The sequence below is a fragment of the Oncorhynchus mykiss genome, chromosome 2 (genome assembly GCF_057628025.1).
Source record: "Oncorhynchus mykiss isolate SJ-2025 chromosome 2, ASM5762802v1, whole genome shotgun sequence".
Taxonomy (NCBI): Eukaryota; Metazoa; Chordata; class Actinopteri; order Salmoniformes; family Salmonidae; genus Oncorhynchus; species Oncorhynchus mykiss.
Window position 1 is genome coordinate 56,582,386 of NC_143023.1, and position 20,256 is coordinate 56,602,641.

Consider the following 20,256-nt stretch of genomic DNA (forward strand, 5'->3'; position numbering starts at 1 on the left):
TGGTCAGCAACTAGAGAGATAGTAACCAGAGTTTTACATTCCCAAGTTTATTGCTCATATCAGCAGGGATGTAGTCCTGCCATAGTGCAGGTGAGGGGCGCTCCCTCACTTTTTTCAATTTGGTAAAAAGTATTCCTGGAAAATTAATAATGATAAATTCTCAAATTCTATTTAATTCCCACATAAATTGCATGAAAATTATAGAATGACTAAGTAAATAAATATGCAGGCAATAGCAGCCTATACGTAGGTAAATGGTGGTTTCTTCCCCATCTTCTCCCAATGCAGAGCACGATTGATGAATAACTGTGCAGAGGCCCATAGGTTGGATGATTCACCACTTTGAGTGGGCCAAATCTGACATAAGAAATGCTAGACAGAACTCCAGGGGTTGCTAAAACTGCTGTCCTCAAAACAGTTTCTTATGGATTTGGGGCTCGTGTACGATGCACTTGAACTCACCCTACTGTTCCGAGTGCTTAGTTTATGGAAACGTACCACTATTGCAAATGCAGATAAACTGATCCATCACATGAACCTTATCACACCAAAGAGATCTAGGATCCAAATTCACCACGTGTATGCCTTGATGATCAAATAACTTTTATACAGTGAAGCCCAGGCCAGAACCATATGTGACCATGGTGCCGTCCTTTCAGCACCGCGATTTGAATGGCGCTCAAATCACTTAAAATAATCTTCATCTGTTGGCTAAGCCTAATGCCTATTCATCACTTATTGTTATTATTATTACAAATAGAAGATTATAACTTTTCACAATGGTGTTCATTTAGTAAAGTTAGATCAAAGCTCAATCAAATGATTAATTCGTATTAAACAGAACCGAATATAATATAATAGCATATATGCCTACTGTAGCATAGTAGGTCTAGAAGTAACGCCAAAAACACCTCGGTCATTTATTTTCTCTAGCTGAATAGGAGCTTTTCTTTTCTCATGTGACCAACACTCAAAGGCGCGTGCCACTAAGCAGGACAAAATAGGCCCACTAGAAAGGCTTATACATTTGTTACCACCACCTGCTTTAATTCGCTCACGAAACAGGAATACAAGAAAATCTAAATGCTTATTCTCATGGAGCTAATTCATATCAAACTAATGAAGCGGCAACCTTGCCTGCTTGCAAGTGGTCAGAGTGTTGGAAGCCAATGGAAAACCACCTCGCGAGTTTAAAAGTCCGTAGAGCAAACCAACGCTGATATGGGGGGGGATGTGGCTTGGGTTATGTATATTTTTTGCGGTTCATATTATAATTAGCATGAATCCCTGATGTCAATATAAATGTTTGTTATACATGCACTAAAAGTTGACGTATTATTTCAGGAGAAGAACGTTTTTACTTTTTTTCCCTATTAATCATGTTGGTATATTCCCATGTCAAAGTTGACGTGCATCGCTTTCTTTGTTGCATGCTAGAAAGTCCAAAGGGAAATTGATAGAGTACAATCGTTTTCAAGAAAAATAATAATAAACACATTCAACCATATCTGTAAGAGGTATGTATGCATTTGGTCAATTAACGTTACATTTGGTCAATTAAATACGCTTTGTATTTATTGGACAGCGAACCGGATCATTGCTAGTTAGCAAGTCATTCATCCATGCTATTTAGCGGAATAGCTAACCAAGCTAGTTAGCATAGCTATATTCGCCAGCTAACGTTAAGTATCCATAATGGCTTAGATTTTGATTTAAAGTACACTATAGACGAAGTAGGGGTAGAATGTGTGGTTGTTTAATTTGTTGACAAACAAGTTACTAAAGCGACACTAGTCTAGCACAACATTTATCCTTTTGACTTTTCTCCCTGACACTTGCTAGCTGACGTATTCATCCTACAATGCCAGACATTGACAATGACCAGGAAATGTGCTATATCCAAATCAGAATAATAATAATGTCAATATGAATATTGATCAGACTAACAAAGTAAATCCACCATAAATAAAATAAAAGAAAAGCTGTGTGGATGACTGCTTGTCCTCTCAAAATATTTTCAACAGTGTTGAGTTCTCATAGCGCTCAGGAAGGAGATGCGTTCTGTTTTCTAGAGATGAACATACAACAGCAAAGGACCTTGTGAAGGGGTTGGAGGAAACCGGTGCAAAAGTATTTATATCCACAGTAAAACGAGTCCTATATCGACATAACCTGAAAGGCCGCTCAGCAAGGAAGAAGCCACTGCTCCAAAACCGCCATAAAAAAACCAGGCTATGGTTTGCAACTGCACATTAGGACAAAGATTGTACTTTTTGGAGAAATGTCCTCTGGTCTGATGAAATGGAAATAGAACTGTTTGGCCATAATGACCATTGTTATGTTTGGAGGAAAAAGGGGAGGCTTGCAAGCTGAAGAACATCATCCCAACCGTGAAGCACGGGTGGCAGCATCATGTTGAGGGGGTGCTTTGCTGCAGGAGGGACTGGTGCACTACACAAAATGGATGGCATCATGAGGATGGAAAATTCTGTGGATATATTGAAGCAACATCTCAAGACATCAGTTAAAGCTTGGTCGCAAATGGGTCTTCCAAATGGACAATGACCCCAAGCATACTTCCAAAGTTGTGGCAAAATGGCTTAAGGACAACAAAGTCAAGGTATTCGAGTGGCCATCACAAAGCCCTGACCTCAAACCTATAGAACATTTGTGGGCAGAACTGAAAAGGCATGTGCGCGCAAGGAGGCCTACAAACCTGACTCAGTTACACCAGCTCTGTCAGGAGGAATGGGCCAAAATTCACCCAATTTATTGTGGGAAGCTCGTGGAAGGCTACCAGAAACATATGACCCAAGTTAAACCATTTAAAGGCAATGCTACCAAATACTAATTGAGTGCATGTAAACTTCTGACCCACTGGGAATGTGATGAAATAAATAAAAGCTGAAATAAATAATTCTCTACTATTATTCTGACATTTTACATTCTTAAAATAAACTGACCTAAGACAAGGAATTTCTACTAGGATTAAATGTCAGAAATTGTAAAACTGAGTTTAAATGTATTTGGCTACGGTGTGTGTAAACTTCCGACTTCAACTGGACATGCATATACAAACACACAAGTATGTGGACACCCCATCAAATTAGTGGATTTTGGCTATTGCAGCCACACCCGTTGCTGACAGGTGTATAAAATTGAGCACACAGCCATGCAATCTCCATTGGCAGTAGAATGGCCTTACTGAAGAGCTCAGTGATTTTTAACGTGGCACCGTCATAGGATGCCACCTTTCCAACAATTCAGTTTGTCAAACTTCTGCCCTGCTAGAGCTGCTCTGGTCAACTGTAAGTGCTGTTATTGTGAAGTGGAAACATCAGGGAGCAACATCAGCTCGGACGCAAAGTGGTAAGCCATTCAAGCTCACAGAATGGGACAACTGAATGCTGAAGCGTCTGTACTCGGTTGCAACACTCACTGCCGAGTTCCAAACTGCCTCTGTAAGCAACGTCAGCACAATAACTGTTCATCGGGAACTTCTTGAAATGGGTTTCCATGGCCAAGCAGCCGCACACAAGCCTAAGATCACCATGCACGTTGACTGGAGTGGTGTAAAGCTCGCCTCCATTGGACTCTGGAGCAGTGGTAACGTGTTCTCTGGAGTGATTAATCCCGTTTAACCATCTGGCAGTCCGATGGACAAATCTGGGTTTGGCGGATGCCAGGAGAACTCTATCTGCCCGAATGCACAGTGCCAACTGGACATTTTGGTGGAGGAATAATGGTCTGGGGCAGTTTTTCATGGTTCGGGTTAGGCCCCTTAGTTCCAGGGAAGGGAATCTTAACGCTGCTGCATACAATGACATTCTTGACTATTTTGTGATTCCAACTTTGTGGCAGCAGTTTGGGGAAGGCCCTTTCCTGTTTCAGCATGACAATGCCCCCGTGCACAAAAAGGTCCATACAGAAATGGTTTGACGGCCGGTGTGAAAGAAATTGACTGGCCGGTTCAGAGCCCTGACCTCAACCCCATCGAACGCCTTTGGGATGAATTGGAACCCCGACCACGAGGCAGGCCCAATCGCCCAACATCAGTGCCTGATCTCAATAGTCCCCGCAGCAATATTCCAACATCCTGTGGAAAGCCTTCCCAGAATGAGATGTTTGATGAGCAGGTGTCCACATACTTTTGGTCGTGTGTGTGTGTGTGTACACACAATGCATTTGGAAAGTATTCAGACCCCTTGACTTTTCCACATTTTGCTATGCTACAGCTTTATTCTAGATTTTTTTTTTCTCAATCTACACACAATACCCCATAATGACGACGCAAAAACAGGATTTTAGATAATAAAACATGTCAAAACTGTATTCAGGCCCTTTACTCAGTACTTTGTTGAAGCACCATTGGCAGCCATTATAGCCTCGCGTCTTCTTGGGTATGACGTTACAAACTTGGCACACCTGTATTCAGGGAGTTTTTCCCATTCTTTGCAGATCCTCTCAAGCTCTTTCAGGTTGGATGGGAAGTGTCGCTGCACAGCTATTTTCAGGTCTCTCGAGATGTTGGACCAGGTTAAAGTCAATGCTCTGGCTGGGCCGCTCAAGGACATTCAGAGACTTGTCCCGAAGCCACTTCTGCGTTGTCTTGGTTGTGTGCTTAGGGTCGTTGTTCTGTTGGAAGGTGAACCTTCGCCCCAGTCTGAGGTCCTGTGCGCTCTGGAGCAGGTTTTCGTCAAGGATCTCTCTGTGGCCTCCCGAGTGGCCTAGTGGTCTAAGGCACTGCATTGCATTGCTAGCTGTGCCACTAGAGATCCTGGTTCGAGTCCAGGCTCTGTCGCAGCCGGCCGCGACAAGGAGACCCATGGGGCGGCGCACAATTGGCCCAGCGTCGTCCGGGTTAGAGGAGGGTTTGGCCGTCGGGGATGTTCTTGTCCCATCGTGCACCATTGCATTTCTGTTCAAAAATTTGTATCAAGACTGCCCAAATGTGCCTAATTTGTTTATTAATAACTTTTTATGTTCAAAATTGTGCACTCTCCTCAAACTATATCATGGTATTATTTCACTGTAATATCTACTGTAAATTGGACAGTGGCGTTAGATTAACAAGAATTTAAGCTTTCTGCCCATATCAGATATGTCTATATCCTCGGAAATGTTCTTGTTACTTACAACCTAGCCTACGTTAGCTCAACCGTCCCGCAGGGGACCCACCAATCCTGAAGAAGTTTTCAACCATCAAGTGCTATGATGAAACTGGCTCTCATGAGGACCACCACAGGAAAGGAAGACCCAGAGTTACCTCTGCTGCAGAGGATAAGTTCATTAGAGTTAACCGCCTCAGAAATTGCAGCTCAAATAAATGCTTCACAGAGTTCAAGTAACAGACACACCTCAACATCAACTGTTCAGAGGAGACTGTGTGAATCGGGACTTCATGGTCGAATTGCTGCAAGGAAACCATTACTAAAGGATAAGAAGAAGAGACTTACTTGGGCCAAGAAACACGAGCAATGGACATTCTGGTACCTTTTGAAGTTTCTGAATCTGTCCTGGAGGGTATGATGTACTTGTTTTACAGGTGTCACTACAGCTTTCCCCAAACTCAGTCATCAAGGCAAAGAGTGGCTACTTAAAAAAAATACAAATAATCTAAAGTACAAATATATACTAATATATTTTTTCACCAAGGGGTGTACGTTTAGGGTTTTGCCCTAACAATGCACGGTTGATTCAAATTATCAAAGGTTAATGATTAGTTGCCTATTTGAATCAGCTGTGTAGTACTTGGGCAAAAACCAAAACTTGGGTCCTGAGGACCGACTACAGGAAACCCTGTGCTAGAATATACACTGAGTATACAAAACATTACAGACCAATCAGGTGAATCCAAGTGAAAGCTATGATCCCTTATTGATGTCACTTGTTAAATCCACTTCAACCCAGTGTAGATGAAGGGGAGGAGACAGGTTAAATAAGGATTTTTAAGTCTTGAGACAGTTGAGACATTGGTTGTGTGTGCCATTCAGAGGGTGAATTAAGTGCCTTTTGAACGGGGTATGGTAGTAGGTGCCAGGCGCACCGGTTTGTGTCAAGAACTGCAACACTGCTGGGTTTTTCCACGCTCAACAGTTTCCCGCGTGTATCAAGAATGGTCCACCACCCAAAGGACATCCAGCGAACTTGACACAACTGTGGGAAGCATTGGAGTCAACATGGGCCAGCATCCCTGTGGAACGCTTTCAACACCTTGTAGAGTCGGCATGACTTATTGAGGCAGTTCTGAGAGAGAGGTGGGGGGGTTTCAACGCAATACTAGGAAGGTGTTCCTAATGTTTGGCATAGTCAGTGTATTTCAGTTATATAATTAACAATGTGGGTCTTCTTTTTTTTTTTGTCTTCCTTTTTTCAGGATTCAGTCTACTCAACAGCTTCAAGCTCTACAGGGGCAGTAGCCGGGCATCAACCACCATCACAGTCCTCACCCTCACTACACAGAGGGACCAAGACAGAGGGTCATGGCTCATATGGTTGTCAGTCATGAGCCCATGGCACTGCAAGAGCCCGCCAACATAGCGAAAGGTACCCTAGTTCTTTATTCCCACAGAGCTGTATTCAATAACGGACATGAGCCTTAATGTATTTCTGATGGATTTAAAGTTGATTCATTTGTGGGCGAAGTGTTCTTTGATGCATTTCCCCACAGATTTAAAAGCAAATGCTTCATCGAACAAATCAGTGTTCCTGTGACAGTCGAGGCTAGTGTGAAGTTTCACAGCGAGGTGATTGGAAGATCTCTCCCTCTTGCAGCTCCAGCAAAAAAGCGAGGGAGAACGGCACAACCAAAGGAACCCAAGCCACCCAAAATGCCCAAGGCCAAACCGGGACCCAAGGCCAAACCGGGACCCAAGGCCAAACCGGGAGCCAAGGCCAAACCGGGACCCAAGCCCAAGAAAGGCAAGGAGTGTCAAGAGGCAGACGGCACGCAGGAGAAAATAGACAAGACCTTCAAGAAAGTCAAGAAGAAAAGGGACCGCTTCAAAGGCATGACTGAGGATGAGGTCATGAGTAGAACTCTGACCGACATCCTTGACCACAACCTGGACTATGTTATCGTGAGTTCACCGCTTTTGTCGCTTTGTGCCAGACATTTTTTGATGTGCGCCAGACATTGGAGCGACTTGATTTGTCCAATGAGAAATGCTTATTTTCGTTTTCAGCTGCAAAATGTTCTGTCTTGCGTGCTCTAATGAGAAAAAAACGCTAGTATAATATGCAACTTTTTTGTTCTAGATTGGAATCAACCCAGGTCTCGTGGCAGCCTATGTTGGACGATGGTTCCCTGGCCATGGAAACCATTTCTGTAAGTTGCTTTGCGTATTTATTCAGTCTCTTACTTTGGAAACATCATAAATCTTCCTTCTCAGTATTTGTTTTGTCTGTTCTTTCATTACCCTAACACCATTTATGAATGAAATAAATTGCTAAACTTTACATTCAAGGCAATGTTATTGTTACTCATGCCAAACAGGATGACGCAGTTGTACGCTTAGTGCGCAGAGAATACAGATTTTCACCCCAATTTCAGAAAAATAATGGCACAATGAATTTAATGAGTAGTTATCCTCTTCAGGGAAGTGCCTGTTCTTGTCCGGATTCACTGATGAGCAGCTTAACCACATGAGCGACACCAGCCTGCCAGAGAAATATAAGATCGGCTTCACCAACATGGTGGCAAGGACAACGCCTGGAAGCAAGGACCTGTCAACGTAAGCTTAGGAAGAACATAATAAAATACCTAAAGTCAGTCTGCAATGTCCTGAAAAATGAGTGGGAGGATGCAGAGACATTTGTCTCGAACAGTAGCAAGCTGAATTAACATAGATGGAATACAATGTTTGACTCAAATCTTCTGTTTCTTCACAGCAAAGAGCTACGCGAGGGCGCCTTAATTCTTGTTGAGAAGCTGAAAAAGTACAAGCCCCTAATAGCTGTTTTCAATGGAAAATGTAAGTAGCTACACATCCCTGCTAAATAGGAGAAATTCCAGTGGCCAGAACTTTCCTTTGAAATTCGATATTAACCATTGACATTCTGTTTATTTTCAGGTATCTATGAAATGTTCTGCAGAGAGATGTTTGGTAAAAAGCCCAAGAAGCTTGACTTTGGTCTGCAGCCACACAAGATACCGGACTGTGAAGTGGTAAGGGCTCTGCTACCTGGTAGTGTATGTTGTTGTGGTGCTCCAGGTACTGTATTTCATGATGAATTGAGGATAAAGAAATGGAAGAGTTGAAAGAAGATGTACTTCCTGGATCAAGCGCTTTCTCACAATAACTGATCCAAATGTCACCGTTTTGACTAAAGATTCAAATCGAACAAAACAGTCTTTGAAATAGTTCACATTTAACTATGATCATTGAGCATACGGTGGCAGTACCGTGCCATTTCCCCTTTGAAATGACATGTAACCCTGCCCTCGCCCATACAGGCATTGTATCTGATGCCCTCGTCGAGTGCCCGCTGCGCCCAGTTTCCCCGTGCCCAGGACAAAGTGCACTTCTACATCAAGCTGAGGGAATTGAGGGACCAGCTCAGGGGCGTGGCCCGATCTGAGGAGATTCAGGAGTTGGAGTACAGCTTTGACCTGGGACTGGCCAAAGGTAAGAGAACGTGCTGCAGGCAGTGCTATAATGACTATTCAAACAGGAACATCATTGACCTAATTAATATAAAATGTACATTTATTATGATACGGTACAGTGTGACATTTCATTTTGAAGAATGAAATGAAAACCCATCACGGTCCTGTCCCATCTCATGGTCTCAAGGAAGTCATAGTCACCTGAAGGAGCTGATTTCAAAACAACAAAAAAAAAAGTTGTGAATTGAATTGTGTGTTTTTCTCCCCGTTGCAGAGGACGCTAAGAGGATGGCGATCAAGGAAGAGGCGTACGACCCAGGCTACGAGGCCGCCCTCGGCGGAGCGTATGGAGAGGGCGGGCCCGGGCCTGAGGAGGGCCAGAGCAACGGTCACTAACTTCTCGTTGGCTGGGAACACAGGTCAGCACCATACAAATAGAATGAGCAGTAACTATATCAACTGTGGTCTTAAAAAGTGGTAGTTAACCCTAATTACAAAAGTACTTCCGCATCCTCACCTTGTAGTGAGTCTAGGTGCCACGAGGTATCGTGATCCAAGCACTGGATTTGTATGTGCCTCGAATTCCTCGTCTCCTGACACTGCTACAGATTTAAAGGGGCTGGATAGGTGGGAAAAATATGGCGTAAATTACATCCAGCCTATCAAAAGGCATATTTTGCGTATTCCTGTCCAATCCCTCCAGATCTACGGGAGTGGCTAGGGGTCGGTTTGGAATGCAGGGTGTGTCATAAATCCTGTGTCATAAATCCTAGCGGTCAAACAGGGAAATGGTTCCAATCGTTATTCCACCATTCATTTTCCCCAAAGGGGATTTTTGAGGGGGGGAAATGCAACCCTTGGGGTCCCCAGGACAGAGTTTGGGAAACACCGAACTACAGCCAGAGGATGGGTACATGACGGACACATTGTTGTTTTGCAGTTCTCATAGAGATTTACACGGTTATCAAAACATCACACCAGGGTAAGCCTACACGAAACAGCCATCATTTGTGTTTCTAAAAACCCCTATGGGAAAAATGAATGGTGGGTAAATGATTGGAACCATATCCCAGATTGACCGCTAGGTTTTATGGGTATTATGACTCATACTGTGGTACTCTATTGCTGATGGCATGGCCAAAAATGTAGGAGACTGAATGGGGTTTTGAAACCAATTACCTAGACTGTAGAATATTTTTTACCAAAGCTATGTCTAGGGGTCCTAGCTAACTAACTGGGCCATAACCTAATATTAATGTGTGCACTAAGCATGAAAGTAAGCGATTTTAAGCTGACCGGTGTTGTAATTAGGACACACGTACTTACCAGGGTCCAGGGTGAGCTCTGTCTGGACTCTGTAGTCAGTCAGCCCAAGCAGGTCATAGTTGTTCAATTGTGACAAAAATAATTCTAATATACACAAAAATAATCAAGAAGGCATGCCAAAACTAAAGTCCTACTCCGTACACTTCTCACCTGCTGATCACTAACTTATCATGCCTTGCTGGCACAGTCAGTACCAGGCCCGGTTGCTGCTGTCCCCTATGGATGGGATGTGTACTGTCTAGCTATGGCCTAAACCCATAAGCTCAATTCCCAATAACCTCCACTTAGCCCTCCCCCTCGTTTTCGAGTGTCCCTCGGTGGTGGAGTGTCCTTCAAAACGGAGCAACCAGTGGTAGGGAGAGAAATAACCCTATGAAATGGGAAATCACTTGTGAACAGCAGAAGTGGCCAAAGGATAGTCTACGACGCAACTCATTGATGTCGGGCCTTGTGTTTTTGACAATGCCTGTACTGGTGGCAGTAATAGTTTTCCTTCCATTTCTCATGCAACAAATACGTACTTACCATATGAACAATATATGAGAACTGCAAAACAACAATGTGTCCGTCATGTACCCATCCTCTGGCTGTAGTTCAGCGTTTGCCAAACTCTGTCCTGGGGACCCCAAGGAGTGCACGTTTAGGGTTTTGTAAATAAGAATTTGTTCTTAACCGACTTGCCTAGATAAATAAAGGTTAAATATATTTAAAAGAATTGTTCCCCAAAGCCTGCTTTAGCATGGGCAGCGCCATTGAGGACTTTCACAATTTTTCTTATGGGTTAAGGAAGGATCACATAATTCCATCCAGGTCATCGGGAGAAATCAGCCAATGAGCAAACATTCCATAACCGCAGGTGGCAGTGAGTAAATCACCAACTTTGGCTTTACACATGTTCAGACAACACACTGGCAGTGGCAGTATGCACCTATTCAGTTCGTTTAGACTCAAATGTAGAAGAAGAAATGGAAAGCCCTAAATTAGTGCTGCCCATGCTGTCGCAGAAGCCATATTAGCACGGATACAAAGAAGCCCGATCTTTTGACCTCCAAGCCTAAAACACTTGACTACCTGTTCCAATTTTTCTTATTTATCCTTTATTTAACTAGGCATGTCATTTAAGAACAAATTCTTATTTACAATGACGGCCTAGGAACAGTGGGTTAACTGCCTTGCTCAGGGGCAGAACAACAGATTTGTACCTTGTCAGCTTGGGGGATTCGATCTGGCAACCTTCCGGTTACAAGTCCAACGCTCTAACCACGAGGCTACCTGCCGCACCTAACAATGGGCTCGAGGTAGCGTGCCCAAATTTCCTCACCTCAGCTTTAAAGGCTTTTTGTTCTAATTTCAGACGCTGCCGAGAAGGCAAACACTTACCAACCTCCTACGGCCGCCACCACCACCACAGAAGGACAACTCCCAGACAGACAGTGGATGAGGCAGTCTTTCACTGATCAGATTAGACATGGGTGGCTCTAAAGAACCACAGGCATGGGTGGGCAACGTATAAGAAAGGGTAAATGGCTCCTAACGAGCCCTATCTATTCGTGCACAGACCTCAAAGCCGCACATCCTTTACCCTCCCTTCAACAAGAAGCTGCACCTCTGTTTAAAGACAGAAATAATAGTTTTTAGTGTTTTGTATTTTTTTTGCCATTTTGGAATATACACTTGGCTACTTGATAGATGGAATTGTCTAGATTTATAATTTTTAAAGGATTTGTGAAATATGAGCTTTTTTTAAAAATCTGGTTTTGTCATACTGTGTGTGTGTTTGATTGCCCACAAGGCAGTCCTTTTTAAATATGTGAAATCAGGGACTTGACACTTTGTTTTAATACCGTACTTTGCCACAGGCAGGTACAGTAGGTGTAAGCAAAGCATGCATACTGTATTGGTTACTGCTCTGACAGTACAAATGGTTCTAAATCAAGCTTTTACACACGTGTCAGAGAGTCCCAAATAAACATGTGACAAAACACATACAGTAAGATGACACTGTAAGTAATGCATTGTGAAGTTTAAGATGAGCTAGTACTCTACTTTTTATATAAGTGCTGTACCTTGAGGAGAATGAACTAGACACAAGGTCAAAAAGTGATTCCACTGAGGGATGATTTAGTAATGTCTTTACAAGCCTTTTATCATGGAGTTGCAAAACTCAAGATGGGTGCTATATATTTTTTATTTTACTTTCTTATGTTTAGTATGTTTCTGAAAATGTTGTTTATAAAATTATGGGGATTTTCTATTTTACTTGGCTTTTTTTTTTTTTAACTTTGCAGCCTTAAAAGAAACATCAGGTAGCTGTGTTGGTAATATTGTTTTTATTCGAGTTCTGAAGGTGTGTTTGTTGAAAACATTGCCTCTAGCCTTCGTTCTGTTAGCATACCAAGAAATTGTCTTCTGTTGCATCCTGAGTGACTAAACGCTGGGATGTGTTCATAAAAAAATGTAAACATTTTTCAATTATTTGAAACGGATACAAAAACGGAGTTTCGGACAGAATGTCCCTTCCGGGTTTCAACCAGTTTTTTCCCATTTGGTGCCTAATGAACACGACCCTGTTCTTTCTTAAAATCGTTTCATGCTGTACATTACAATATACTCTTTGCACACGTTCTTACTTCTGAGATACTACTCATGATCCCTCTGGGCAAATGTATGGATGCACGCTGAGAAGTGTTGTCATAGTACCTTTTTTTATGCGTACAGTTAATTTGGAAAGTATTCGGACCCCTTCACTTTTCCCACATTTTGTTACGTTACAGCCTTATTCTAAAATTTATTGAATAAATGTTTTTCCTCATCAATCTACACACAACACCCCATAATGATGAAGAAAAAACCGTTTTTTATAAACAGAATTACCTAATTTACTTAAGTATTCAGACTATTGATTGGAGTCCACCTTTTGTAAATTCAATGATTGGAAAGGCACACACCGGTCTAATATAAGGTCCCACAGTTGACAGTGAATGTCAGAGCAAAAACCAAGCCATGAGGTCAAAGGAATTGTCCGTAGATCTCCGAGACAGGATTGTGTCAAGGCACAGATCTGGGGAAGGGCACCAAAACATTTCTGCAGCATTGAAGGTCCCCAAGAACACAGTGGCCTCCATAGTTCTTAAATGGAAGAAGTTTGAAATCTTCCTAGAGCTGGCCGCCCAGCCTAACTGGGCAATTGGGGGAGAAGGGCCTTGGTCAGGGAGGTAACCATGAACCCAAGAGTTTCTCTGTGGAGATGGGAGAACCTTCCAGAAGGACAACCATCTCTGCAGCACTCCACCAATCAGGCCTTTATGTTAGAGGGGCCAGACACAAGCAACTCCTCAGTAAAAGGCACATGACAGCCCACGTGGAGTTTGCCAAAAGGCACCTAAAGACTCTGACCATGAGAAACAAGACATTCTGGTCTGATGAAACCAAGATTGAACTCTTTGGCCTGAATGCCAAGCGTTGTCACGTCTGGAGGAAACCTGGCACCATCCCTACGGTGAAGCATGGTGGCAGCATCATGCTGTGGGGATCCTTTTCATCGGAATGGACTGGGAGACTAGTCAGCATCGAGGGAAAGATGAACAAAGCAAAGTACAGCAAGATCCTTAATGAAAACCTGCTCAGGACCTCAGATTGGGTCGCAGATTCAACAGGACAACGACCCTATGCACACAGCCAAGACAACGCAGGAGTGGCTTTGGGACAAGTCTCTGAATGTCCTTGAGTGGCCCAGCCAGAGGCCGGACTTCAACCCAATCGAACACCTCTGGAGAGATTGAAAATAGCTGTGCAGAGACGCTCCCCATCCAACCTGACAGCCTGAGAGGATCTGCAGAGAAGAATGGCAGAAACTCCCCAAATACAGGCGTGCCAAGCTTGTTATGTTATACCCCAAAAGACTCGAGGCTGTAATCGCTGCCAAAAGTGCTTCAACAAAGCACTTAGTAAAGGGTCTATATTTATTTATTTGCCAACATTTCTTAACCAGTTTTTGCTTTGTCATTATGGGCTATTGTGTGTAGATTGATGAGAGAAAAACGATTTAATCCATTTTAGAATAAGGCTTTAACGTAACAATGTGGAAAAGGTCAACGGATCTGAATGCTTCCCAAAATGCACCTGTCGATGTAACAGTATGTCAGAAGTTCTAATACTTAAGCATTAGTCTTTACACCAGTGGTGAAGTTACAGCAGCATTCCATGTCACAAGTCCCAAGTTGCCTACCGTGAGCTAGATCAGGGTTTAAATGGCTACAAGCTCACCTTTTGAGGTTTTGTATTGGTTTATTTTTTTGTGACCAATGTGAATTTAAATAAAAAATAATAATTTTGCCAATTGTAATTCAATTGGTCACTTCCTGTACATGTTATCCTTGTAAAGAGACTAAATAATAATAGACCTAGGCTGGGATTCAGTCAGAAACCAAGCTATAGTGGCTTGACATTTTATAGGACATTTCTCAAATGAATCTGACATCTGCAGCATTTACCTTGAATGCGATCTAATGTTAAAGTGGTATTATGTTTATATTTTTTTCAAATTAATAAATTGTGAAGCTGATGTCTTAGACCAATAAATATTCAACCTGTCATGGCAAGCCAAAATAAATTCAGGACCAGAAGAACACCTATTAGTAGATGGGTTTAATTATTTATTTTGAAGCCGACATTGAATATCCCTTTGCGCATGGTGTTCTTAAATAGCACTTTAAATAGCACTTTGGATGGTGTATCAGTACACCCAGTCACTACAAAGATACAGGCGTCCTTCCTAACTCAGTTGCCGGAGAGGAAGGAAACCGCTCAGGGATTTCACCATGAGAGCAATGGTGACTTTAAAACAGTTACAGAGTGATAGGAGAAACCTGAGGACGGATCAACATCGTTGTAGTTACTCCACAACACAAACCTAAATGACAGAGTGAAAAGAAGGACGCCTGCACAGAATAAAAATATTCCAAAACATGCATCCTGTTTGCAATAAGGCACTAAGGTAATATTGCAAAGAAATTAACTCTGAGCAAATTCAACAAATCACTCTCCTCTTTTACATGCACCCCAATATCCCGTTATTACTTTGGGATAGTCAAGTATTCTGTTTTTGAGTTGCCGCAAATACAGTGCCTTGCGAAAGTATTCGGCCCCCTTGAACTTTGCAACCTTTTGCCACATTTCAGGCTTCAAACATAAAGATATAAAACTATATTTTTTTGTGAAGAATCAACAACAAGTGGGACACAATCATGAAGTGGAACAACATTTATTGGATATTTCAAACTTTTTTAACAAATCAAAAACTGAAAAATTGGGCGTGCAAAATTATTCAGCCCCTTTACTTTAAGTGCAGCAAACTCTCTCCAGAAGTTCAGTAAGGATCTCTGAATGATCCAATGTTGACCTAAATGACTAATGATGATAAATACAATCCACCTGTGTGTAATCAAGTCTCCGTATAAATGCACCTGCACTGTGATAGTCTCGGAGGTCCGTTAAAAGCGCAGAGAGCATCATGAAGAACAAGGAACACACCAAGCAGGTCCGAGATACTGTTGTGAAGAAGTTTAAAGCCGGATTTGGATACAAAAAGATTTCCCAAGCTTTAAACATCCCAAGCAGCACTGTGCAAGCGATAATATTGAAATGGAAGGAGTATCAGACCACTGCAAATCTACCAAGACCTGGCCGTCCCTCTAAACTTTCAGCTCATACAAGGAGAAGACTGATCAGAGATGCAGCCAAGAGGCCCATGATCACTCTGGATGAACTGCAGAGATCTACAGCTGAGGTGGGAGACTCTGTCCATAAGACAACAATCAGTCGTATATTGCACAAATCTGGCCTTTATGGAAGAGTGGCAAGAAGAAAGCCATTTCTTAAAGATATCCATAAAAAGTGTCGTTTAAAGTTTGCCACAAGCCACCTGGGAGACACACCAAACATGTGGAAGAAGGTGCTCTGGTCAGATGAAACCAAAATTGAACTTTTTGGCAACAATGCAAAACGTTATGTTTGGCGTAAAAGCAACACAGCTGAACACACCATCCCCACTGTCAAACATGGTGGTGGCAGCATCATGGTTTGGGCCTGCTTTTCTTCAGCAGGGACAGGGAAGATGGTTAAAATTGATGGGAAGATGGATGGAGCCAAATACAGGACCATTCTGGAAGAAAACCTGATGTAGTCTGCAAAAGACCTGAGACTGGGACGGAGATTTGTCTTCCAACAAGACAATGATCCAAAACACAAAGCAAAATCTACAATGGATTGGTTCAAAAATAAACATATCCAGGTGTTAGAATGGCCAAGTCAAAGTCCAGACCTGAATCCAATCGAGAATCTGTGGAAAGAACTGAAAACTGCTGTTCACAAATGCTCTCCATCCAACCTCACTGAGCTCGAGCTGTTTTGCAAGGAGGAATGGGAAAAAATTCAGTCTCTCGATGTGCAAAACTGATAGAGACATACCCCAAGCGACTTACAGCTGTAATCGCAGCAAAAGGTGGCGCTACAAAGTATTAACTTAAGGGGGCTGAATAATTTTGCACGCCCAGTTTTTGATTTGTTAAAAAGGTTTGAAATATCCAATAAATGTCGTTCCACTTCATGATTGTGTCCCACTTGTTGTTGATTCTTCACAAAAAAATACAGTTTTATATCTTTATGTTTGAAGCCTGAAATGTGGCAAAAGGTCGCAAAGTTCAAGGGGGCCGAATACTTTCGCAAGGCACTGTAAACATATCCGTTTGCATTAACCAGAAAAGGCTTATGTCCCGGTTATGAGAAACCCGGATAAGATGCCTGGGATATGCTGATCGTAGATGGGATACTGGGGCATGTAAACATCTTATGCCGTTTACTGTTGTTTTTCACGGTCTGTGCAGGTTCAGTTTCGTATATCATCACTGTTGTGATGTTTTCATCTAATTGTCAAACAAATCACTTCAAGAAGCAGGCTACCTGTGCAGTTCAATACACAATCTATTTAGCTGATATGCTGTATTGGACCATATAGTTTACTGGCTTAGGCTACTTTTACCCTTCATTTAGAAACATTTCTGATTATAATTTTCAACATTTGTTGGCCATATTATAATTTCCGACTTATGGTAGGTCATTTTTTGTTGTTGTCAACTATAGTTCGATGCCTGCATCTTCTCTTCTGTCATAACTTGTTGCCCCGGAAGACTAAATAAAGTTGTGCTCACATGTATGTCTTACATTGATAGAATGAATGCATTAGTAATCTAGTTAACACAGGTAAAGTTGTCTGTTTAGTTTAGGGACCGGGGAGAAAATCCAATCATTTAAAAACAGTGGAAACCGTTTATAAGGAAATGAAAAGGTGAGAAAACTATGAAACATATTTCTGATAAGACTTCAGTTCGACTTGGGTGCATATTTTATGTGGTTGAAATACTGCCTGCTTGCATAACAGTGTCAAAGATAACAATTACATGCACATTAGCATTTTCTCAAGAGTTGCTGAAAGAAATAAATCATATTTCTCCACTCCTGTTCCAGAGATAAAATTAACATTTGTTGTATAATTTTCTGCAAGAAATGCATAATTCTGCAGGAGTTAATATTATATTTGACTACATGTGAGAGGTTATAGGCCTACAGTCAGTGTCCAGATTTCAGTTACTATTCCATTTAACCTATATGAAATTAAATTAGGAATATTGTGTTTATTCATGGTAAATGGATATTCGTGAGCGGGATATCAAAGGTTCATGTAAACAGCTTATCCCGAATAAGACCTTAAGCGGGATATGATCTACTATCCGGAATACTGAACGCATGTAAACGTGGTCACTGAGTACCACTCTTCATATTTTCAAGCATGGTGGTGGCTGCATCATGTTATGGGTTTGCTTGTCATCGGCAAGGACTAGGGAGTTTTTTGGGGGGATAAAAATAATAAGAATAGAGGTGAGCACAGACAAAATCCTAGAGGAAAATCTGGTTCAGTATGCTTTCCAACACTGGGAGACAAATTCACCTTTCAGCAGGACTATAACCTAAAACACAAGGCCAAATATACACTGGAGTTGCTTACCACAAATGTTCCTGAGCGGCAACATCTATGGCAAGACTTGAAATGGCTGTCTAGGAATGATCAACAACCAACTAAACAGAGCTTGAATAATTTTTTTAATAATAAATGGGAAAATATTGTACAATCCAGGTGTGGAAAACTCTTAGAGACTCAACACTATAATCACAGCCAAATGTGATTCTATGCATTGACTCAGGGGGTTGAATACCTATCAAGAAATATTAAGTGTTTTATTTTCCATTGTTAAAAATAAAGTTAGAATTTAGAGTATCGTTGACAAAAAAAATCATATATTTTAATCTCACTTTGTAACAACAAAATTTGGAAAAAGTCAAGGGGTGTGAAGGCACTGAAGGTGTCACTGACTCTTATTGTTACCAAGGAATTGTGCATGCATGATATAGGCATGTGAAGTAACATCACTTTTCACGGGGGGCTGGCTGGGAAAAAAACAAACATTTCGTAGGGCCCTCCCTGCACACTTCGGAAACTTCAACACAGACCATTATTGGTTTACACAAAAGTGTACATCCACAAATGTCAGCTCCACACACAAGTGCACCACACCCATATTCAGTGCCTGGTGTAAGTGTTCACTATCCTAAAGTAATTCGGTTGTGTTGCACATTTCACAAACTTAAACAACCTTCTCTACACGTTTTGTCTTATCTTTATTAACGGCATCACAGCATCAACTTAAACAGTTATTAAGAAATGTTTAATGTGTCAAACTACTAGAAGTATCCCATTTAGTGTGTTTTCAAGAGGAAGGGTGGGGACTAGATCCTGGGACAGGGACAGGTTGAAGATGTCCGAGAAGACGCCCGCCAGCTAGTCAACACACACTCTGAAGACGAGGCCAGGGGTGCCATCTGAGCCGGGTGCTTAGTGAATATTAACAATTTTTGAGAGTTTTCGTCAGGTCAGCCTCGGAGAGGGAAAGCACCTGGTCTTCTGAAGCAGCGACAGTCTTCCTGGATGGCTTTTGCTCAATGAAGGTGTCAACGAGCTAGCTAACTATTTATTTGCCTGAACACTCATATTTGTAGGTGAATACGTTGCTGTCTATTCATTATTCATTAATACCAATATGTCAATACGCTAGTGTCAGTGTTCAGTGGCATGTTCGCTAGCGTAACAGCTAAGGTAGCCACAATTATGAGCTGACTTGACATTAAAGCAACATTTCACTTTTGATATATATTTTTGTCTTCGAATTTGTTTTTTTTTTGCTTTGTCATTATGGGGTATTGTGTGTAGATTTAATCCATTTTAGAATAAGGCTGTAACGTAACAAAATGTGTGGAAAGTCAAGGGGTCTGAATAATTTCCGAAAGCGCTGTATGCAGCCGTTTTCTTTAACGATTAGTTAGGTTAAAGTTAAGAGACAAAGGTAGTCTGTATATCAATCCTGCTGGGCACAGACGTCAATTCAACGTCTATGCCACGTTGGTTCAATGTAAATACATTGAAACAATTTTGAGTCAACCAGTGTATGCCCAGTTGGATGATAGTCATGTCAACCACCACCTAACCTTCTACTGGAACCTGTGTGTTGCCTCGTTCACTTCCTGTCGGGAACTCGGAAGTACGACCTTTCTACTGGGAAGGAGGAGGAAACTCAGGTATGATCTCTGGAGCCCGATCTTTCCTACATGCTAAACTCTGGTCTCATGCATCACTGAATATGGCAACAAACATGGCCGCGGTTTCGTCTTCAATGGTGAGAAGGAAGGGTACTTGTGTTCCTCCGATCACTCCAACATAACGTGAACGTGGCATAATATATCCCCGGTGAAGGCAGGGGCTTATCTCACATCTTCAATAACTCTTATGGAAGGAAGTGAACATTTCCCATGTTAAGCATATGGAATGAATTGTACATGTTATGACTTTTAATACAGTTTTATACACTTTCTTGACATGTACTCTAATTATTTTTACTAAGTGATTAACCCAAGAAGAAACAACTTAGTAAAACTGTTACATTAATCCTTGTAATACACAAACAAGAGAAAGGAGGGTATAGAGGAGACTGTATTGTTGACATTTAGGATAAAGAAGTTGAAAGCAAGGGTTATTTGATGTCAGATAGGAAGATAACTGTTCAAAAATAATTGTCTCCATCACCTTGCTCCTGTTTCTCATCGTTCTATCGTCACTCCATGTGTAGTGGGGAGATGACTACACCAAAAGAATAGAGGCGCAAAGAAACCCTATTGAGATTGTCTACAGGGCCTAGCCTTTTGGGCCCCCCAAG

At 41.9% G+C, this 20,256-nt stretch overlaps 1 protein-coding gene across 2 annotated transcripts; it reads left to right on the forward strand.

Annotated features, from left to right (window-relative positions):
* Window positions 1-1,225: 1,225 nt before the first annotated feature.
* On the forward strand, window positions 1,226-14,291 carry LOC110492152 (G/T mismatch-specific thymine DNA glycosylase). 2 transcript variants are annotated; one of them, XM_021566210.3, is made up of 10 exons: window positions 1,226-1,517; window positions 6,377-6,546; window positions 6,775-7,079; window positions 7,258-7,327; window positions 7,598-7,733; window positions 7,891-7,973; window positions 8,073-8,167; window positions 8,456-8,627; window positions 8,883-9,027; window positions 11,289-14,291. In XM_021566210.3, exons 2-9 carry the CDS (start codon window positions 6,483-6,485, stop codon window positions 9,002-9,004), a joined length of 1,047 nt encoding a protein of 348 aa, XP_021421885.2. In that variant the 5' UTR covers window positions 1,226-1,517; window positions 6,377-6,482; the 3' UTR covers window positions 9,005-9,027; window positions 11,289-14,291. The 2 variants fall into 2 exon arrangements, with proteins under 2 accessions (XP_021421885.2, XP_036806919.1); XM_036951024.2 differs by having other exon boundaries at window positions 1,385-1,517; window positions 6,671-7,079.
* Window positions 14,292-20,256: the final 5,965 nt, after the last annotated feature.